A 24,375-nucleotide genomic window follows, 5' to 3' on the forward strand; every position below is an offset into this window, starting at 1 on the left:
TTTGCATATATCTTGTGCTGGCTGGTTTTTTGTTTTTTTTTTTTTTTTTAATTCCTGAGCACTGAAGGAGATGGATTTTTCCTGACCCAGCTATTTCCTGATCCAGCTTTCCCATGGGGTGAACTGAGAACCGTATTCCAAACTGGCAGGAATAAGGGCACTGCATGCTCTCCTCAATCTTTACTATTCTTCAACTGAGAGAAGTCTTTTTAGTTTTTTCAGGTATAAAGTCTTTTTCATTTTCTACTACTTCACAGATGGACTGCAGCTTTCCAACACAGCTTGTGCCTATGAGTCCTCATTCTACCCCATCCCTCTGCTTCTCAGGAAGAAACCTGGTACAGAGATCTAGCACCATCCTGAAAGTCCTTCCTGCTGTTCTACAAGATTAGGTTTGACAATTTGAGGTTCCACCTTCGAAAGGAGCAGCTCTGAAATCTTTAGCTCAGCACACACCTCCACCTGGTATTTCACAGCTATTGGCAACCCCTTCCCCTTGTTTTGCTGTTGAGAGTTAAACTTTCTGCTTGTTCTTTCAAAAGTGATGTTTGATTTGCATCTGTTAGTTCTTCTTGTATTCCTGTTCCTAAGAAGTCAAGGTTAAAATGCCAACTTTATGCTTCCATCTTCAAACCTGAGGTCCATTTACTTCTCCTTGAAATACATACTTCTCTTGGCCTCCAGAATATCATATTCTCTCAACTTTAGTCCATCCTCACAGATTCCTCCTATAGTCCCCACTGCTCAATCCTCATCTTTATCACTTCTAAACCTCTAAACCTCATGGTGCCCCAGGATTCAGCCATGAGACCACGTCTCTCCTTTATTTATACTCATGAGCAAGAAGATCTCATACAGTTCCCATGACTTTGAACATCTTCACACCGCTGATGTCCACACTTACATATTGTTATATACAGTGTAACCTCCAAAAAACTAGTAATTTTCTGAAAGAATATATAACTAAAAGCTAATAGAGGCAAAAGAATATAATAATTTAAAAATCCAAGAGGAGGGATGCCTGGATGGCTCAGTCGGTTAAGCGTCTGCCTTCAGCTCAGGTCATGATCCCAGGGTTCTGGGATCAAGTCCCACATCAGGCTCCTTGCTCAGCGGGGAGCCTGCTTCTCCCTCTGCCTGCCGCTCCCCCTGACTGTGCTCTCTCTCTCTCCAGTAAATAAATAAAATCTTAAAAAAATATAAAAAAATAAAGCATTGAATTAAGTTAAAAAAAAAGTTTTTTTAAATCCAAAAGGAGTTGTGAAATGAGGAATAAGAGAAGAAAGAAGACATGGTACATAAAGAAAAGAAATAGCAAGACTGTAGGCTTAAGTCCAATTATACCAGTAAACATAATTGGACTAAATAATATAAATAAGAAAATTTAAATGTCAGACTAGATTTAACAAACAACTACTGCTTTCAGTTTATAAGAGACACACTTTAAATATAAGAACATGGTAAGGCTGACAGTAAAGGATGGAAAAGAAAGCTGGTGTGGCAACACTAACACCAGACTCAGACTTAAAGGCAAAAGTATCACTGCATATATGGAGACAGGCACTGCATAATGGTTGAAGAGTCCATTAAAAAGTGAAATGTAACAATCCTAAATTCCTATTTGCCTACTAATACAGCTTCAAGAAATATCACAGTTGGAGATTTTAAAACGTCTTAGTATCTGACAGAACAGCAGACAAAAGACAATCAGAATACAGAAGAGCTGAAAAAATACCATTGTAGAACATTATACAAAACAATTACAGACTATACCTTCTTGTCAAGTGAGCATGGAACATTTATGAAAACAGACAGTATCGACAAATTTCAAGCAACTGAATTTATTTCAAGAAACTGAAATTCTCTGTATTAAATTAGAACTCAAGAACTGAAGGATAACTAGAAAAAAAATGATTTTAGAAGCAACTCACTTCTCAACATCCCTGCTTGATGCTCTGATCAATGGCAGCTCCTACATTTTCCCTGTGGAACACCTCCAGGTGTCATGCACACCAGAGAAGGGGGGGCAAGTGAAATGGTGTCATGAACAAGGGGGACTGCCTTCAGGAAGTCCCTCTGAAAAGAGGACAAAATCAAATATTTGGACCGGTATTGGGGATGGGGAGTCTAAAGCTTACCAGACAGTGAGAAGTCATGCTGGGGTCCTAACAACTGCAAAATCGTTATTTCCAGGTGTACCCTCTGGGACTGTGCTTGCGTGTGTGCATGTGTGAAAATAAGGCATTAACTTGCAATCTAAGTGTGATCTGCACCCAGGGGTGGTTATCAGAAACATTCAAGTATTTGAGGAAATACCTGGTGGTGCACAGACCTCAGACATGCCCTCTGGGAGCAGGTTTACTGCCTATAGTGTGGTTATTCTGCTAGAAAGAGGTACAGAATCTGTTCCTGTCTTGAGCTGAAATGCTTCATGACCCGGCCTCAGCCTGGAAGGCATTCAAGTCAGCTTCAACTGGCTGGCCAGAGCTCTATGGATAACAGAATGTGCCACGGACTTCTTTCTTGCAGGCCAAGGCAAAGTCTGGGCAAAATACTAATATGAACTGCAGCCCCTGGTTTGATGCCTTGGGCCAGGTAAAAAAAAAAGTGAATGGAAATACCTGAAGAGCACCTAGCTTTCTAAGACAGACCTTGATGGTTAAAGACTAAACCAAAATTATGGAGGAATGGCACACATACGGAAAAACTGGCCAGAAGTCAGAAATAAAATGAGTGGTTGTGTGGGGCTGTAGGGAAAATAAATTTTGTTTCTGCACAGCTAGGACTTCTCGAGCAAATCTCAATAAAACTTGGAGCTTAAAGTAAAAGAATGAGTCTTGGAAAGTAATTTATGACTAATTAGATAGAGACAGACTCCAGAGAGACTCACATTTCAGTGGGGGCACTGGAACTGGGGGCCCTGGTGACATCCTGGGTATAAGGCTGGAGACAATGGTCTTCTTTCTCCCCTGAAGAAATGTACTCATAGTCCAAAGGGTTAGAGTGTGAACTCAGGATCCTTCCCAAGGGAGGAAAGGTTTTCCTCTCTCCTTTTAAAAGGGTAGGGGGACAGCTACCTCTCTCTTCTATAGAAACACCCACATTCATTTTAACAGTATTTTTCACCCAAAATACCAACTTTGTATGTATGTGTAGAACACCTGGTTTCTGTCTCATTGCTTCAAGAGTAAGAAACTGAGGTACACTGGAACCACAAAGTTGTTACTTAGCTTTAAGCAAATACTAATTCATCTGCTCTGTTCCAGGAACCTCATGTGTTGTATTTATGGTAAAATACTAAAAATTTAACAGTCTGAAATTTAAAATCTCCACCAAGAGGTAACTTCAGGGGCGCCTGGGTGGCTCAGTCGTTAAGCGTCTGCCTTCGGCTCAGGTCATGATTCCAGGTCCTGGGATCAAGCCCCGCATTGGGCTCCCTGCTTGGCGGGAAGCCTGCTTCTCCCTCTCTCACTCCCCCTGCTTGTGTTCCCTCTCTCGCTGTGTCTCTCTGTCAAATAAATAAATAAAATCTTAAAAAAAAAAAAAAAGATAACTTCAGACCCAAAAAAGCTTCATAAGCGAAATCTATCAAACATTAAATAACATAATCTCACATAATATCATCCATAGAATAGCAAACTATAAAACACTGCTCAACTCATCTTACGAAAGTAGTACAATCTTCAACCCCAAACCTGAAAACATTACAATAAAGGACAATTAAGGATAATGGTTCTCATGAACACACACACACACAGAAAAGCCAAATTCAGTGATTACAAGAGCAAAATACATTATGATGGAGGATGTATTTCAGACATAACAGGTTGGCTTAACGTTGGAAAATTAATCAAGATTACTCACCATATTAACAGAATAAATATGAAAAAGCATGATTATCTCAATACATGCAGAAAAAGTATTTGACAAAATCCAATACTCATTCATGAATCAAAAAAGGGTGGGGGCACCCAGGTAGCACAGTCAGTTAAGCATCTGACTCTTGGTTTTGGCTCAGGTTGGCTCAGGGTTCTAAGATCGAGCCACATCGGGCTCCCTGCTCAGCACAGAGTCTGCTTAACACACTCTCTCTCTCCCTCTAACACACTCTCTCTCTCCCTCTCCCCACCATGCACATGCTCGTTCTGTCTCTCTAAAATAAATAAATAAATCTTTAAAAACAAAAATCCTCTTAGGAAATTAGGAATAGAAGAGAACTTCCTCAAAATGATAAGGCATATTTATAGAAATCCTTCAGTTAAAATCAAAATTAATTCTAAAATACTCAATAGTTTCTCTCTGAAGGCAAGAATAAGACAAAGATGTTCACCTTCACCACTTCTGTACAACATGTTACTGTCATTCTTAGCCAGTACAATAGGCAAAGAAAAGAAAAAAGGTATAAACATTAGGAAGGAGAAGTAAACTTGTCTTTATTCATAGAGAACACAATTATTGACCTAAAAATTTTTAAGAAATCTATAAAACAACTACCAGAATAAGTAAACTTAGCAAAGTTGCAGGATACACGGCCAGTGTGCAAATACCAACTGTTTTTCTATACACTAGCATTAGATGTCAATTCTCTCCAAAATGATCAATGTAATCCCAATAAAAGCCCTAAAACAGTAGGTATAGGCATATGGGGGTGTGTGTGTGTGCACGTGCACGCGCATTTGTGAAAACTGACAAGCTGATTCTAAAATTTATATGAAAATGCAAAAGCTCATAGTATCATAGCATTGCCCATAATATCTGGAAACATAGAAATTATTTTAATATATTGTGTAGATTAAAATGTTCTTGGCAACATTCTGTATTCATGCTATAGCCAGGCAACCTTGAAGAAAATAGCAAAGCTAGAAGGCTAACACTGCCAGATGTCATGACTTACAATTAAATTATAAGGATAAAAGACAATGGTATTGTCAAGAAGATGGATAAATCACCCAATGGAACAAAACAGAAAGCCCAGAAACAAAACCACAAATATATGGTCACCTGATAAATAACAAAGATAAAACCACAATTCAGCAGGAGAAAGGACAGTCTTTTTAACTGTCATCAGAAGTCCTCAAGAGAATGGTAAGACAAGACATAATTGAGAAATGGTATTTTCAATACATACATCTGCCAAAGATTCATATTTGGAATCTATTTTAAAACTTCTATAATTCAATAGAAAAAGACTAATGATCCAATAAAACAATACAGGCAAAAGACCTGAACAGTTAACTTTGCTAAAGAAGATCCAAATAGCCAACAAACATATGAAAAGATGCTCAACATCATCAGTCATCAGAGAAATGGGAATGAAAACCTAATGAGATAGCACAACACAATGACTAAAATGGCTAAGTTAGGTGGACGATACCAAGTGCTCACAATAACAAACTGCACTTAAAGCTCTCATACACTGCCAGTGGCAATACAATTCCGTACAACCTCTCTGGAAAACTGTTTAAACTAAAAAATATTGCTAAAGCTAAATATGTGATTACTCTACCCAGCAAGTCCATTTCTGGTCATACATCTAACAGAAGTAAGAGTTTATGTCCTCCTCAAAAAGACACACACAAGAATATCTATAAATGTTTTTCAAATACCTCAAAACTCAAAACAAGTATGTTTCAAAACAATATGTTTCAAATATGTATCCTAACTATGTTTTAACAATATAATAAAGAGATAAACTCTGGGATAGTCACAATGGAATGCTACACAGCAATATAAAGCAATAAACTAATGATATACACAACATGGATGTTTCTCATGGACATAATACTGAACCAAAGTAGCCAGATACTATATATATAAATATTCTATATACACATATGTACAGTAAGAATACATACACACATATATAGTACATGTGTGTACACTTAAGATCTGTGTACTTAACACTATATAATTTATTCCTAAGGGGGAAAAAAAGATAACATTTGTGTATAAAAGTGACACTGGGAGATACTGGATGATTCAGTGACTGAATATTTGAGTCATGTCAACATGCTACTTCCAAAGGTCCAGAGCCTCTAAAAGGTGATTCCTGAAGACATTTCAATGGCCTTAAAGCTCTGAACTAACCCTTTGTGATCTAATTTCCTCCTAAACTCCATCTGGCTCATACGTACTAACTCACCTGGGTCACTCTGGCTTGGGATCTCTTCCTCTAATATCCACGGCTCCTCTCCTTGCTCCAACTTGAGGATCACTTCTGGTTTAGGAATGGAACACCCTGTGAATGAGAGGTGTGTGATTTGGGACAAACTGGATGAGCTTCAGGGCCTCTGAAAGTGGAGGACATAATAACTCAAAGACTATACAATTAAAAAAAAAAAATTAACTTAATCCCTGTTATGAGGGAGAAGAAAACAAATTCCTTCTGATAACCAAAAGAGATAAGTCAACCTTGACCTCCAAATTCCAAAGCTAAATATTATTATATTCTACAAAAACTCTGCAAGTTTCTGTAAATAAAAAAAGACACACATAGCGGGGGTTTCCGTGAGAAACAAACACTACCTACCCACTGAGACAAGGTGACTGTAGTTCTCCAGCATCACATCCCTGTACAGGGTTCTCTGAGCAGGGTCCAGGTGATGCCACTCCTCCTGGGTGAAGCCCACAGTCACATCCCTGAATGACAAGGATCCCTAGAAAAGCACATTTCTGCTCAGTCTGAAGTGATCAGAATCAGGTGATTTGAAAAAAAGAAGTTCAAAGACTAATTCTTACCATTTTTTACTGTTGAAAACTGGCCAGAAAATGTTACTATGGACCTCTACTATATAGCTTATTTTGTGTTATACTTTGTGAGTAAAAAAAAATAATAATAACAGAAATACCATTGGTGAATTATTTTGTTATTTAATACAAAAAATCTGAGTGCTCACATGTACCTGGAACTGCCCTAGTTTCTGAGAATTCCAAGTTGAATAAAATACTCTTCCTGGTCTCAAAGAAGTTATTCTCATAAGGAAACATACGAAGACATAGCTACCATAGGACTTAAAGAATCCACACCACGAACACGTGCAACACAGACAGGAATCATAAAGGGATTCTGTGCAAGTTCCCATGCTCTGACTGCAGACCGGTGTCTCTGATCACACAGATGCAAAGAGGCACACAGCCACTGTTGATGCATTTCCCCCAGTTGTTGCAAGTCCCCTTCAGTTTGTGTTTTTCCCTTTTCATTTTCTCCTCCTTCATTCTTTGCTTTTCCCCCTTCAAGAACTAGACATTGAAGACCAAGACATTCAAAAACAACTGCATATACTACGAGAATAAGAAAGTAACTGTGCATACCCAAGGAAAGGCTCAGAATACACCTAAGAAGACATTAAGTTTACACATCAGGCTGGTCCTTGGCACAGAGAAAGCCTACAACAATCAAAAAATAAATAAAAATAAACAAAAACAATAAGAAAATACAGCAAACATTGCAGAATGGGGAGAATCTGATTTTCAGAGTTACCACATTATTCAAATTCAAATAGATTCAAATGCCCAGTGTTCAATCAAAAAATCACAAGGCATACAAAGAAACAGGAAAATATGAAACCATAAAACTCCTAGAAAAAACATAGGTGGTAAGCTCCTTGACATAGGTCTAGGCAATGATTTTAGATTTGACACCACAAGCAAAAGCAACAAAAGAAAGAATAAATAAGTGGGACTACATCATAACTAAAAATTTTTGCACCAAAGAAAATCATCAACAAAATGGAAAGGCAACCTACTAAATAGGAGAAAATATTTCCAAGTAATATATCTAATAAGGGACTGATATCCAAAATATATAAAGAACTCATACAACTCATTTGTATAAAAAAAAAAGAATCTGATTAAAAAATGGGCAAAAGATCTGAATAGTCATTATTCAAAGAAGACACACAGATGGCTAATAGGTTCATTAAAAAGATTCTCAAAATCATTAATTATTAGGGAGATGCAAATCAAGACCACAATCATATTACCTTATACCTGTTAGAATGGCTATCAAAAACACAAGAAGTAACAACAGGTGTTGGCGAGGATGTAAAGAAAAGGAACCCTTGTGCACTGTTGGAGGGAATCTAAACTGGTGCTATGGAAAACAGGATGGAGGGTCTTCAAAAAACTAAAACTAGAACTATCATATGATCCAGCAAGTCCACTTCTGGGTATTTATCCAAAGAAAATAAAAACATTAACTCAAAAGATTATATACACCCCCATGTTTACTGCAGCATTATTTACAATATCTAAGATATGGAAACAACCTAATAAGTCCATCCATAGATGAGTGCATAAAGAAATTGTGGTATATATATATACAATGGAATATTATTCAACCATAAAAAAGAATGAAACCTTGCCATTTACAACAACATGGATGGACTCTGTGGCATTATGCTAAGTGAAATAAGCCGGAAAGAGAAAGACAAGTACCCTGTGATCTCTCCAATATGTGGAATCTTAAAAAAAAATACGTTCATACAGAAAACAAATTGGTGATTGCCAGAGGTGGGGGGGTGGAATGGGGGAAATGGGTGAATTCTTCTTTATTTGTTTAAATAAATTGTTTTAAAGAGAAAAGAAACCTAGAGACCAATATCCTTTATGAACATTGATGTAAAAAATCCTCAACAAGATATTATCAAACAGAATTCAGCAGCATAGTAAAAGGATTGTAATATACTACAAAGCTATAGTAATCAAAATATATGGTACTGGCGCAAAACAAGACACAAAGATCAATGGAACAGAACAGAGACCCCAGAAATAAATCCATACCTATTTGGTCAATTAATCTACGACAAAGGAAGCAAGAACAAAGACTGAGAAAAAGACAGTCTCTTCAACAAATGATGCTGGGAAATCTAGACAGCTACATGCAAAATAACGAAACTGCGCCACTTTCTTACACCATACACAAAAATAAACTTAAAAGAGATTAAAGGTCTAAATTTGAGACCTGAAACCATAAAACCATTAGAAAACATAGCCAGTAATTTCTTTGACATTGGCCATAGAAACGTTTTTCTAGATATGTCTTCTCAGGCAAGGGAAACAAAGCAAAAATAAACTATTGCAACTACACCAAAATGAAAAGATTTTGCACAAAGGAACCAATCAATGAAACAAAAAGCAACCCAGTAAATGGAAAAAAAAAATATCTGCAAATGATATACCCAATAAGGGATTAATATCCAAAATATATAAAGGGCATAAACAACTCAACACCAAACAAAACAAAACAAAAAAACACTGATTAAAGAAGACATACGGATGGCCAACAGACACATGAAAAGATGCTCAACATCACTCATCATCAGGGAAATGCAAATCAAAACCACAATGAGTACCACCTCACACCAGTCAGAGTCCCTACTATCAAAAAGAAATAACAAGTGTTGGTGAGGATGTGGAGAAAAAGAGACCCTTGTGCATTTTGGGTGGGAGTGGAATTGGTGCAGCCACTGTGGAAAACAGTATGGAGGTTCCTCAAAATATTAAAATAGAAATATCTTAAGATCCAGTAATTCCACTTTCTTTGGGCATTTATCCAAAGGAAAAAAAAAACTAATTTGTAAAGATATATGCACCTCTATGTTTACTGCAGCTTTACTTACAATAGCAAAGATATAGAAGCAACCCAAATGTCCACTGATAGATGAATGAAGAAAGATTTGGTATATAGACACAATAGAGTATTATTCAGCCATAAAAAAGAATGAGATCTTGTCATTCGTGACAAAATGGGTGGACCTAAAAGGTATTATGCTAAGTGAAATAAGTCAGACAGAAAAAAAACAAATACCATATGATTCACTTACATGTGGAACCTGAAAAACAAATTAAAAAAAAAAAATAGACCCATAAATACAGAGAACAAACTGGTGGTGCCAGAGGGGAGGTGGGTAGGAGATTGCTGAGAAAAAGGATTAAGAGTTACAAACTTCCAGTTAAAAAATAAATAAATTATGGAAATGAAAAGCACAGAGCAGGGGCACCTGGGTGGCATAGTCATTAAGCGGCTGCCTTCGGCTCAGGTCATGATGGTGGAGTCCTGGGATCGAGCCCTGCGTGGGGCTCCCTGCTTGGCAGGAAACCTGCTTCTCCCTCTCCCACTCCCCCTGCTTGTGTTCCCTCTCTCGCTGTGTCTCTCTCTGTCAAATAAATAAATAAAATCTTAAATAAAAAAAAAGTACAGAGCAGTAAATAAAGTCAATAATATTGTAATCATGTATGACAACAGGTGGTGACTACACTTATTGTGGTAAGCATTGACTAATGTATAGAATTGCTGAATCACTATGTTGTACACCTTAAACTAATATAAATTGTATGTTAATTATACTTCAATTAAAAAATAAAATAAAATGGATTATATACCATGACCAAGTAGATCTATTCTTGGAATCCAAGGATGGTTCAACATATAAAAATCGATCAGTATAATATACCACATCAACACAATGAAGGAAAAAACAAAATGACCATCTCAATTGATGCAGAAAAAGCATCTGACAAAATCCAACAATCTTTCATGATAACAACACTCAACAAAATAGGAATAGAAGGGAACTAACCCCACATAATAAAAGCCATGTATGTAAAAAATACAGGAAAAATTATACTCAATGGTGAAAGGTTGAAAGCTATTCTTCTAAGATCAGGAGCAAGGCAAGGCTGCTTGCTTTCTCCACTTCTATTCAACACAGTACTGGAAGTTCTAGTCACAGCATTAGACAAGAAAAAAATAAAAGGTATTCAAATTGAAAAGGAAAAAGTAAAATCACCTGTGCAAATGATATACTCTTATATGTAGAAAAACCTAAAGACTCCACAAAAAATGCTGTTAGATCAACTAAATGAATTCAGCAAAGTAGCAAGATATGTCAACACACAAAAATCAGTTGCACTTCTATACAGGAACAATGAACAATCTGAAAAGGAAATTACAAAAGCAATTCCATTTACAAAAGCATCAAAAGAAATCTTAGGAATTAATGTAACCAAAGATGTAAAAGATTTGCACAATGAAAACTACAAAACAGTGCTGAAAGACATTAAAGAAGACATAAATAGGGGTGCCTGGGTGGCTCAGTCGTTAAGCGTTTGCCTTTGGCTCAGGTCATGATCCCAGGGTCCTGGGATCGAGCCCTGCATCAGGCTCCCTGCTCAGCGGGAAGCCTGTTTTTCCCTCTCCCACTCCTTCTGCTTGTGTTCCCTCTCTCACTGTGTCTCTGTCAAATAAATAAATAAAATCTTTAAAAATAAAGAAGACATAAATAAATGGAAACACATCCCATGTATGTGGATTAGAAAACCTACTGTTAAAATGTCAATATTACTCAAAGCAATCTACAGAGTCAATGAAATCCCTAGCAAAATCCCAATGATATGTTTTGCAGAAATGAAAAAATTCATCCTAAAATTCATACGGAATCTAAAGAAACCTGAATATCCACAACAATCTTGAAAAAGAACAAAAGTAGAAGACTCATACTTCCTGATTTCAAAACTTAATACAAAGCCACAGTAATCAAAAAAGGATGGTACCAGCATAAAAAGAAACATATAGACCAATGGAATAGAAAAGAGAGTCCAGAAATAAACCCTCACATATACTGTCAAATGATTTTTGACAAGGTTGATAAGACCATTCAATGGGAAAATGACAGTCTTTTCATCAAATGGCACTGGAGAAACTGGATAGCCACATGCAAAAGAATGAAGCTGGACCCTTACCTAACACCATATACAAAAATCAACTCAAAATAGATATAGTACCTAAATGTTAGACCTAAAACTATAAAACTCTTAGGAGAAAATATAGGACAAAAGCTACACAACATTGGATTTGGCAATGATTTCTTGGATAAGACACCAAAGGCCTGGGTAACAAAAGAAGAAACTGACAAATTTTTCATTAAAGTGAAAATATTTTCACAACAAAAGTTACTATCCAGAGTAAAAAGGCAATCCACAGAACAGGAGAAAATATCTATAAGTCATATAGCTGATAAGGGATTAATATCCAGAATATATAAACTCCTAAAATTCAGTAACATAAAAACCCCAAACAACCCAATTCAAAAATGGGCAATGGACTTGAACAGATATTTCTCCAAAGAAGATATACAAATGGTCAATAAACACAAGAAAAGATGCTCAATATCATGAATCATTAGGGAAATACAAATCAAAGCTACAATAAGATACCACCTCACACCTATTAGGATTGCTACTATCAAAAACACAGAAAACAACTGTTGGTGTGGATGTAAAGAAAATGGAACTCCCATGCACTTTTGGCAGGAATGTAAAATGGTACAACCACTGTGAAAAACAGTATGGAGATTCCTCAAAAAATTAAAAACAGAATTTACCATATGACCCAGCAATTCTATTTCAAGGTAAATATCCAAAAGAAGGTCTCAAAAAGATGTCTGTACACTCATTTTCTCAGCAGCATTGTTATTCACAATAGTTAAAACATGGAGCAACTCGTGTCCATGGACAGATGAATGGATAAGCAAAATGTATATATACATACAATGGGATATTACTCAGCCTTAAAAACGGAAAAGAGTCTGCAGTACGCTAAAACATGGATGAATCTTGAGAACATTATGCTAAGTGAAATAAGGCAGTCACACAAGGACAAATACTACAGGATTCCACTTATATGAGGTAGTTAGGGTAATCAAAATTACAGAAACAGGAAGTATCAGGGTACTTTCCAGTGGGGAGTTATTGTTTAATAGGTACAGAATTTCAGTTTTACAAGATGAAAGACTATGGGGATGAATGCAGTGACAGATGCACAACAATGTTAATGTATTTTAACACCACTGAAGCGTACACTTAAAAATGTTTAAGATGGTAGGGGCGCCTGAGTGGCTCAGTCGGTTAGGCGTCTTGCCTTCGGCTCAGGTCATGGTCCCGGGGTCCTGGGATCGAGTCCCACATCGGGCTCCCTGCTCTGCAGGAAGCCTGCTTCTCCCTCTCCCACTCCCCCTGCTTGTGTTCCCTCTCTCACTGTGTCTCTCTCTATCAAAAAAAAAATAAAATCTAAAAAAAAAAAGAAATGTTTAAAATGGTAAATTTTATGTCATTTGTATTTTACCACAATAAAAAAGAAAAAAAAGTAAAAATGTACTGATATGTACTACAACATGGATGAACCTTGAAAACATGCTAAGTGAAAGAAGCTAGACACAAATGGCCATATACTGAATGACTCCATTTGTATGAAATACACAGAATAGATCAATCCATAGAGACAGAACACAGGCTGCTGGTTGCCAGGGATAGGGTGAATAAGAGAATGGGGAGAAACTCCTTAATGAGTAAAGGGCTTTATTTAGAATGATGGGAATATTTTGAAACTCAATTAAGGTAGTGGTTACATAACACTGTGAATGTACTAAATGCCACTGAATTGAGTTGGTCACTTTAAAATAGTTAATTTTGCATGTGAATTTCACCTCAATAAATTTTTTAAAAACATAAAGTGTGGGGAATAAAATTACAATAAAAGATGAAGGAGTGAAAACCACATATCAGTAACCACAACAATATGAGAACAAATTCTCAATATAAAGGACAGAGCATTTCATATTAGGCTAAAAATGTCTAGTTATATGTTCCTTACCAAAAAAAATATACTCACAAAGAAAGCGGAAAATCTTACTAAGATGCAATACCCCCATGACCCAAAAACCTCCAGGACATCAAAGGAAGGAATGACTCACTGGTGAGTGAGAATGGATAACATCTCCTTTTACAAGTCAATGGTTTTCAGTAACTTGCTTTCAACTAAGTTAAAAGAGAAATTAATTATAGAGTTGTATTAAGAAAACAGTTTCATTTACAATAGCATCTAAAAGAATACAATACATGTGGGCTCTTTCCATAGTTTGGCTATTGTGGACATTGCTGCTATAAACACTGGGGTGCATATGCCCCTTCGGATCCCTACATTTGTATCTTTGGGGTAAATACCCAGTAGTGCAATAGCTGGGTCATAGGGTAGCTCTATTTTCAACTTTTTGAGGAACCTCCATACTGTTTTCCAGATTGGCCATCAACAGATGAATGGGTAAAGAAGATGTGGTATATATATACAATGAATATTATGCAGCCATCAAAGAAATCTTGCCATTTGCAACAACATGGATGGAACTAGAGGGTATATGCAAAGCGAAATAAGTCAATCAGAGAAAGACAATTATCTTATGACCTCACTGATATGAGGAATTTGAGAAACAAGACAGGATCATAGCAGAAGGGAGGGAAAAATGAAACAAGATGAAAACAGAGAGGGAGACAAACCATAAGAGACTCTTAAGCTCAGGAAACAAACAGGGTTGCTGGAGTGGGGGGTGGGGTGGGAGGGATGGGGTGGCTGGGTGATAGACACTGGGGAGGGTATGTGCTATGGTGAGTGCTGTGAATTGTGTAAGACTGATGAATCACAGACCTGTACCCCTGAAACAAATAATACATTACATGTTAATAAAAAAAAAAAAAAAAAGAATAAAACAGCCTTCTCCTGGTCTCAGACTTGAAAAAAATAAAAATAAATAAAAGAATACAATACTTAAGAATAAATTTGAGCAAGGATATGTAAGATTTGCACACCAAAAACTACAAAACATTGCTGAAAGAAATTAAAGAAGACCTAAGTAAGTGGAAAAACATCTCACGTTCACAGATTATAAAACCTAATATTGTTAAAATGTCAATATTCCCCAAAGTGATGCACAGATTCAATGCAATCCTCACCAAAATCTCAACAGCCTTTTCTTTGCAGAAATAGAAAGGCTAACCTAAAATTCATATGGACTTGCAAGGGACCTTGCTGTAGAACATAGTTTGGTGGTTTCATAGTAAGTTAAACGTAGGATGACCCATCAATTTTACTCCCAGGAAAGAAGTGAAATAGGTCTTCGAACAAAAACTTGTACATGAATGCTCACAGCAGCACTGTTCTCAACAGCCAAACATGGAATCACTCCAAATGCCCATCAACTGATAGATACACAAAAGGTGGACTATACATCAGTGGAATATCATTCAGTCATAAAAAGAAGTAGTGGTACATGCTATGACATGGATGGGTTTTCAAAACATTAAGGTAAGTCAAAGAAGCCACACATTAAAGACCACATATTGTATGATTCCATTTTATATGAGATATCCAGAATAGACAAATCCATAAACAGAAAGCAGGTTAGTGGTTGCTAGGAGCTGGGGAGACTGGGGAGTAATTTGCTCATTAAGTCATGGCACTGCTCATTAAAGGTATGGGGTTTCCTTTTGGTGTGACAAAACTATTCTGGAAGGAGAGGGTGGTTATGGTTGTACAACATTGTGAATGTATTAAGTGCAACTGAATTCTACACTTTAAAAGGGTTCAAATGCGAATTTCACGTTATATGTATTTTACCACAATTGAAAGAGTGGAATCCCTCACCAGACTGCAAAAATGTAGATTCTGCCTAGTCCCCAGGGCTGTCACAAAGCCTATCTCATCCTACTGACTACCACTAATCACTGTGGTCTGCCCACTGCTCCTTCTTTGAACAACTGTGAGTCCTAATGCTGGCACGGTTCACGAGAAGTATTCTATGCCTACCACTTCTTTATGTGTAATTGCAGGACTATCACTGGAAGGTACATAATGCCACCAAATGAGGCTTATCAAAAAAGGTTTTTATGTTCCAGTTTCAAAACTCAGTAAGATCACAAGATGTGCATTTATCTACAAGGCATCTTTGCCCTACTACATCGGATGTCAGCAACCTGTAAACATTTTCAGTAAATGGCCACATAATAAATATCTTAGGCTTGCCAAACCACACGGTCTCTGTCACAACCACTCAACTCAACCCCTATGATATGAAAGCAGCCACAACCACAAATGAACGAGCATGGCTATGTCCCAATAAAACTTTATAGACACTGAAATCTGAATTCCATATAATTTCCCATCACAAAATACTACTCTTGATTTGTTTCTCAACCACCTAAAAGTTCTTAGTTTGTGGGCCATAGAAAAATAAGCAGCAGGCTGTATTTGGCCCATGTACTGTAATTTGTTGACTTGTGCTCTGCATTTTCCCTGATGTTAACGTATTCATTTCTACTATTTTACATGAAGGTACAGACATTTTATGAACCTCACATAACCACTGTTAGGCAAAACTGTGAATAAATGAACAACTCACCTGGGATGTGATCATTTTCTGCTGGCCCTGGAAGAGTGTGGATAACCGTGAGGGTACAGCTGAGAAGGAAAGAACCAACATGAGAGATGCCGCCAGCCTGAAAAACTCCACGTAGCTGCTGGCAAAACACCTCCGAAGTGGAGATGCCTTGAGAAGGGACAGAAAGGATGACAGGAGGGAGCAGCCCATGCACAATTCTGGACTGCTCGGACATACTAGTTTTTAAATGTAAAAACATTTGCATCTGGCTGGCTCAACTGGTGGGGCTAGCGACTCTTGATCTCGGGGTTGTAGGTTCGAGCCCCATGTTGGATGTAGAAATTACTTAAAAATAAAATCTTTAAAAAATGTTTGTTTTCTCCTGATTTACTAACAATGTATGCTTTAAAACAGAAAAATGTAAGCAACACAGTACACTAAATAAACAAATTAGGAAAAGCCAAGGAATGGAACATAACGCTTTCATTAAAACTGATGCTGAGCAAAAATATATCAAGTTGTAATGTTCATTATAAACCAGAGAATCCCACTAGGTTCTGAAAAAAGGGATGGGGTTTTAAAGGGCTGGTCTTTTTTCAAAGGGAAAAAAAAAAAAAGTTTGCTTTAACTCAGTTTCAGGTATCTCAAACATATCTTTTGATTAAAAACAACAGGGGCACCTGGGTGGCTCAGTTGGTTAAGCAACTGCCTTCGGCTCAGGTCATGATCCTGGAGTCCCAGGACCGAGCCCCGCATCAGGCTCCCTGCTCAGCAGGGGGTCTGCTTCTCCCTCTGACCCTCCCCCCTCTCATGTGCACTCTCTCTCTCATTCTCTCTCTTTCAAAAAAAAAAAAAAAAAAAAAAACGAGGGGCGCCTGGGTGGCTCAGTCGGTTGAACATCTGCCTTCGGCTCAGGTCATGATCCCAGGGTCCTGGGATCGAGCCCCGCATCGGGCTCCCTGCTCAGCAGGAGGCCTGCTTCTCCCTCTCCCACTCCCCCTGCTTGTGTTCCCTCTCTCGCTGTCTCTCTCTCTCTGTCAAATAAATTAAAAATAAATAAAAACAACAAACGGGTTCTGACTTATCTGTTGTTAAAGCAGAAAACACCTGCCTGGGCCATCAAAAGATTCCATGTCTGCTCTTGTTTCTGCCACAACAAAATGTGTGACTAGGAGCAGGTAAGTTAAGTGAAAGAAGACCCATTTCCTTCCCACCCTATCCCACTCCCATCTTTAAGCAGAGCACAAATAGGTAAGACTTAAGGACGCTTCCGGCAGTACCATCTCGGATTCTATCAGGGGGGCATTAGCATAGGGCCAGTTGTTCTGTAGTAAGCGAGCCGCTCAGAATCTGGGAGTGGAGAAAAGATGAAGGGACGAAGGAGGTAGTTTCCTTCTCTGTGGCTGGTAAGCCCTTCTTTCCACATGATGCCTCACAGCTCCCCAACAAGCAGTACCTTCTGTTCCTTTTGCCCTCCCCTCCCCTCCCAGCCACAGCTGACAGTCCTCCTGAAAGCTGGCCCACAACGTCCACCATCACCCCAGTCTTCGAGAATCTGGCTATGACCGTGGTTCTGGCGGGAGGACCCAAACTGCTTCTGGCTGAGCAAGAGTCTTTGCCCTTTCCACCTATCTCTACTGAGGTCTGGGGCCAACTGACTGGCGTCCTAGGAGTGGTCCCTGCTCCTGGGATCCCTCTTCCTCCCTCACAGGAGCTGCCTTGTTCCAGGAACATCCTAAGGGCATAGCCAGTTAGAATCCCCATCCAAGATCTAAAGCTCTTGGACCTTCCTGTCACCCTGAATCACAAGCTGGACCTTCTGTAAACGCAAACCGCTGCTACTGAGGACACAGGCAAGGCTGCAGGGTGTCAGCGGGATCTGGATGCTCCACTCAGGTTTCAGGCTCATAGGTTCTCCAGGAACAAGGTCAGGACTCCTGCAGCGGCGGCTAGCTGCTGGGTCTGCCTCGAGCCCAGGTTTGATGCGGGATAGAGGATGAGGCAGGGCATCTCCCCCCTGCTCGTTCGCCACCTGGGTCTCTGTCACCTCCCTGAGCCCGGTACGCGGTTGCCATGGGAACGCGACACTGACCACAGGTGGCTTGGAGGACGAAGAGGGACCGTGAGTGGAGAAGAACAAGGTTCCCCCTCCCCAAGAGAGAAGCGCCAGGCCACGAGCGCCCCAAGGCCGGTTTCCGCCGGTCTTACCGAGGCCTCGGCCGACCCCTCACGTCGGAGATGAAAACACCAAACTTCTCTCGGTAACAAGCGCTGGGACGTGCTGGTTCGCATTCGATGCATAAGACGTAGCAGAACTCACCCCGAGCTCAGGCACCAAGGCCGACTCCGTCACCCGCCCCTCCCGCGCGGAGCCCCCAGTTAAAGGGCCACCCACGCCCAACCCCCCGGGGCTCCCCGGCCGGGCCGTCAGCCTCCGGAGCATCCGGGACCGTCTTCTCGCGAGGCCTCAGCCGCCGACGCGAACTAGACGGGAGGGGCGCAGTGCACATGCGCAGAAGGCCCGCAGCGACTCCCGCGTCCGCTTCCACGGCGCACGCTGTTTTCCCAAATCCCTGGCGCCACGTCGCTGGAAACCAGCTTTCAGACTTGGGGGACGTTGGGCAGAACTGCTCGATTTAGCAAATAAGGTAAAAGCAGGAGACATACTGATACTACAGTATTCGTTGTTATTCCGAAATAATTTTAAGTATCTAAATACATACCTATTTCATTAATTATATTTCCCTGATGGATTGGCTCTCCTAGCAGTTCGTTGTTTTGCTGAATGCACTTGCAGAATTTCTTCCAGAGGCAGTCTGTGGTCCGTTTACATTGTAACATAAATAGTAGTCGTATCTCTCTCATTTCGTTCTTTGTCCTTCTGGACATTCATTGATGAATTTAGCATTATGAGTGGTTATCCTGGCATGAAGTTAACGCTGGGAATTGCTCTTCAAATTTTGATTTGTTGAAATACATAATATCTTTTATGGCATAACATGCCTTTCCCATTCTTCAAAATTACGTTGGATCTCTTGATTAGTGACTTAAAAAAGTTGTTTACTGACAAAAAGAGAACATTTTTTTTTTTGCCAATTTTTCCCTTCCTCTTTGACCTTACACATGATAATTCACTTGTTCCCATGCTGGAAAAGCATTTAGTAACATTTATGTAAAAAAAATCAAATTCTACAAGAGATGGAACTCATATCAAAAGACAGTCATGGAAAGTACAATAATGATGATCCACAAGTCAATTTATTTTCCTATTTATAAGTAATGTTTTTCCCTTTTAAGAACAAGCTTGGCACTTATGAAGATTTCATGAATTCTTCCTTTGATGCTTTCAAGTTCCATTGAACACTGGAATATTTAATAATACTTTTTGTTTTTCTTTCAATTTCCATAATCCTGTTGCTAAAAAGATACTGAAAACTATGAACAAGAAATAAGCAAATTAGCTTCACTCAATGGATTATTTAAAAAGACAACAAGAAAAAATAGTCAACAAGAATATTGGGACCTTTCCTTGAGAATTGAAATATGATTTCAGTGCTTTATATAAACAGAACTCTCTCAACTGTGTCTGTTAAAGAGAACCAGTGGGTTTCTGAATGCAAGAGATGTGAAGAATACTGAATGCCAACAAAAGTCACATAAATCCTTTTGTCTCTCAACCCAAACAGCATAAATTCGAAGTAAGGAAACAATTTCATGACAATTACTTCAACCTGTATAGAAAGAATATCAAAAGCTATTCGAACAGCAGGTATTATAAGCAGGACAGCCAACATCTTCCATAGAATCATTCATGCTTTGTTTCAACTTGGAGTAAACATGTCTGCAACTTTATGCAAACATCCACCAAAATTTGTATTAGTATTAACTTTCACCAAAAGCAGCACAGAAGCAAAGGGAAAATATTTGTTTTCTGCATTGTAATGACTTGAATCCATGGCTATGCTGAAAAAAGGTGGGGCATTTAGATCATTGATAATCTCTGTAATGATAAGTGGAGCTACTATTTTTGTTGTTGATTTCATCCTGGCACCTGAAATTCTGATTGCAACTTCAGAGTCAGAAAAACACTTGTGTCAGCAGTACGTTCAAACAGTCTATTTGAGCTGAGAGACTGATGATGATATAAAGCATACAGGGTACTCAGAACTTCTGCTGAAATTACTATATCAATCTGAATTCCTCATAATAGTAAATTTATTTTGTCACTTTTTATAGTACTAGTTGAGAAAATAATACATCTCTTATGTTTAGCTGTTAGTATATGCTGGTTTATACCTGACTACCATTTTTCCATAAGGGACAAAAAGCTTCAAAGGGAACTTTTCCTTGCTTAATAAATGTCCACTTTTCAGAAAATTCATCACACAATTTACACATGCATTTTGGCATTTTAGGATTCAAATATATGCAGATAAAAACATAATAGCAACCACTGCAAAAATTGAAATGATTGATAATCTCATGACTGCATTAGTGTGTCTGTCACAAGTTGGAACTCATAACTAATCACAAACAGGGGTTGAATCATTGAAAGCATTGCAAACTTGCAAACTAGAAATAAATTGAAGTCGTGTTACCATTTAAGTGGATGGAGACAGCTGTCCTTAGAAGGCCTGCTTGTAAGGCTGGCCTGTGGCTAGTATCTGGGAACTTGGATTTTGAAAAGGCTTGGGGGCTTGGACTTCTGAAGTGTTCCTACCAGTCTACCTGATAAGAGTGGCTTACTGTGCCTAAATTTCTTTGTGCAAACAATATGGTTTATGCTGAACACGTACTTCTGAGAATCTGGAATTTTAGTATGTGCCAGGCAGAAGGTGCCTACATAACCAGCCCCCCATAAAAACCATGAGCACAGAGATTCTAATGAGCTTACATGGTAGACAGCATTCCACATGTGCTATCACAGTTCATTGCTGGAGTTATTAAACACATCCTAGTTGACTCCACAGGGAGAGAACCCTTGGAAGCTTATGCCTGGTTTCCTCTGGACATTGCCCCAAGAGCCTTTCCCCTTGATGATTTTGTTGGAATAAATTTTAGCTATGAGTAGGACTATATGCTGAGTCCTGTAAAACTTCCTAGCAAATCACTGAACCCAAGGATGTCAACCCAAAACCATTGACATCCGAAGCGGGATTATCTAGAACAGAATAGCACTGACTGACTGAAATATGGCTAAATTATTGTTTTGTCAAGGAAAAAACAAAGCTGGACAGTAAAGCCAAAAACAAACAAGCAAACAAACAGATTTTATTTGGCACTATTGCATTAGGGAAAGAGGGATCTCAGTATACAACCAGGCTCAATTCTAAATACAGCATGGGCAGTAGGAATTTATAGTCAAGGAGCAGAGTGGGGGTCAGTGGATGGAAAATTACCAAGAGGAAACATCAGGGTTAAGGAGGACTTAGGCTAAACCAACCTAACAAGAATCTTGCTAAAGACAGGCCAAGGTGATCAGACATCACCTGGAGGATGGTAGAGGATGAAAAACTGATCAGATATCCAGAGTGATCAGCTATGGAGGATGAAGGATTCTGGTTAAACTGATTTAGCCAATAAAGCTACCCACACAGTGGGAATCAGAAATTGCCGGACTTGTCATTTGGTCTCCAATTGCCTGTACCCTACCTTACATGCTTACTCTGCTGATATATTCAATTTCAGTCAACTCCAACTCACAACACCATTGCCCCAGGGTTGCCTTCAATTATATGCCCCACTAGTTTTCCATCCCAATTGCTCAAGGAGTAAGTTAGAAGTCCATTTAGGGGTCCATTTGCTGGACCAGCATTTGAAGAGGAATTATTTGAGAAGACAATTACATCTCTCAGTATACCATCCATCCAGAACATGTCAGTGACATGGAAGTTCTATTGAATGCCTTTTCCAGGAGTCTAGAATTGTGTATTTTGAGAAATAAAATGTGTGCTTTGGTTACTACTAGTAATGTCTTGTACTTTGAAGGGAAAGAGGAATGTCCTGGCAAATCCTTGTATCATAGTGTTAGTATGTGTAGAGACGTATGATTTTTTTTTAAGGTTTATTTATTTATTTTGGGGGGGCAGAAGGAGAGGGAGAGAGTCTTAAGCAGACTCCACACTGACTGTAGAGCGCAATGTGGGGCTCCATCTCACACCCTTGAGATCAAGACCTGACCCCAAACCAAGAGTCAGGTGCTTAAGACTACACCTCTCAGGGACCCTGAGATGTAGGATTTTGATTTATATTTTTTAATTTATATTTATATTTTGAATATCTGGGGGCAGGAGATTCCCAGAGTTCTTTACTTTGATGGGGTTAACTCTTAAGCAATGTCACAGTAGTTCATAATAAATGTGAAGATGGGACCATTTTTTGGCAAAAGCATCCAGTGCTAAAATGACAACCTGAAGTTTGGCCAATTTTCTTGACCTTGGGGTCTCATCCTTTATCAAAGACTTCCTGACTAAGGGATGGAAACAGCAATATCCCACTGAGTTATATCATTTTTATGATGAATGGTAGTGCCAACAAACTCCTATTGCTCGTTTGGCTAATCCCAAGGGACTCTCTAGGCAGCTCAGGGGTCTTGAGGAGAGGTGGCCTCCTCTAGCACCATGGCATCTGGCAATGGACTGAGGACAGGGGATGCCACTGCAGGTGGATTATGCCAGAGATCCCAGGTTTGGCTCCATCTTGTATTAAAGAGGCATTGGTAGCTAGTGAAGTTTGTGAGGTCTTGTTTCCATGACCCAAGTATAATGGGCATCTGGGTGTGGAGGGCCATAGGCTTAGGGTCTGTGAGAGCCTTTATCTCTGAGATACCCCAGGATATAGCCAGTAATTTGTTGTTCTAATGGTGTATAGCATGAAGCTAAAAGGTGCAGTCTCTTCCATCAGAAGCTCTTGGGCAACTTACCTTATGTCCATGATAAGTGGTCCAGAGACTCTAGGAGGCATGAGATGAGGCTGTCAAAGTCTCTTTAGTGAAGGAGTTTCTGAGAGCATTCACAAGAGTGCGGTTGATTTCAATATGGACAGATTTTAGAGTTTTTTGGCTGGAGAAAGCCCCACTGGAAGTGAGTTGATTTGTAAGAAGCAGCAGCAGTGAGAGGAAGCAAAATTTATAGATGAGGACTATGTCATCACTAGAACCCCCCAAAAGACTAAAAGATACTGGATTTGTATGTCTTTAATGAGTGTGTCAAAAGAATCTCCTTGAAGGAGGATGTCATCAAGGTCACGTCAGACCTGTGCTGCAACGTCAGCCGCCTGGAGAAAGGGTGATGCAGTTAATATCTTGTCTGCAAAGACTGAGCACAACGCCAGAACCACTGAAGTATGCTGTGAGTGGTCTGAAAAAGGTGTGTTGTGTCCCTTGGGAACTGAAGGCAAACTGCAACTGAGAAGCTATTAAAACAGGCACTGAATAGAACATGCTGGCCAAGTCTACAAGAGCAAACCATTTACTAGGTGCTGATTGGATAGAATCAGTAATTTTAACAATATTGGATAGTAAGTGTGAGGGCTGTTATGGACTGAATATTTGTGTCCCATAAAACATGTATATTGAAAACCTAATCCATTGTGTGGCTATATTTGAAGAAATAAGTAATTAAAGTTAAATGAGGTCATAAGGGTAGGGTCCTGATCCAATAAGATTAGTGACCTTATAAGAAGAGAGACCAGACAGTGAGCTTTTTCTTTTTCTCCCCACATGCCAACACCCAAGAAAGTCATGAAAGGACACAACAAGAAGGCAGCTATCTGCCAGCCAAGAAGAGAGCCCTCACTGGAGACTGCACCCTATCAGACCTGATCTTGGACTTTCCAGCCTCCAGAACTGTGAGATAATAAATTTCTGTTGGTTAAGCCACCCAGCCTATGCTATTTTGTCATGACAGCTTGAGTAGACTGATACAGGGGCCCTAATGGATGGGACCACAGGATTCAGGTTGTAATGATTCATCATGAGGCACCCCTTATATTTTCCAGGTTTAAGAACAGGCAAAATTGGGGTGTCACACAAAAAAGTAGTGGGGATAATCAGTCCTTTATTAATTAGGTTTTATATAATAAGTTTTAATCCTCTAATGCCCTGTTTTAGCTTACATTAGGATATATTAACGATTTTAACTGGGGTCCATAGGTTCCCATTTTATCA

At 39.1% G+C, this 24,375-nt stretch overlaps 1 protein-coding gene and 1 long non-coding RNA gene across 2 annotated transcripts in view; one reads left to right on the top strand and one right to left on the bottom strand.

Moving 5' to 3' along the window:
* Nucleotides 1-18,639, bottom strand: part of LOC118519395 (uncharacterized) — a 29,790-nt gene extending 11,151 nt beyond the window's left edge. The window contains 4 exon segments of the mRNA XM_036066830.2: nucleotides 6,143-6,238; nucleotides 6,530-6,656; nucleotides 16,230-16,288; nucleotides 18,417-18,639. Coding sequence (XP_035922723.2) covers nucleotides 6,143-6,238; nucleotides 6,530-6,656; nucleotides 16,230-16,244 — 238 coding nt within the window. The 5' untranslated portion in view covers nucleotides 16,245-16,288; nucleotides 18,417-18,639.
* A 73-nt stretch (nucleotides 18,640-18,712) lies between these two features.
* Nucleotides 18,713-24,087, top strand: LOC144382579 (uncharacterized). The gene is made up of 2 exons (XR_013449774.1): nucleotides 18,713-18,856; nucleotides 23,944-24,087. It is a non-coding gene; the product is annotated as an uncharacterized LOC144382579 (long non-coding RNA).
* Nucleotides 24,088-24,375: the final 288 nt, after the last annotated feature.

Source organism: Halichoerus grypus, chromosome 7 (genome assembly GCF_964656455.1).
Source record: "Halichoerus grypus chromosome 7, mHalGry1.hap1.1, whole genome shotgun sequence".
Classification (NCBI taxonomy): domain Eukaryota; kingdom Metazoa; phylum Chordata; class Mammalia; order Carnivora; family Phocidae; genus Halichoerus; species Halichoerus grypus.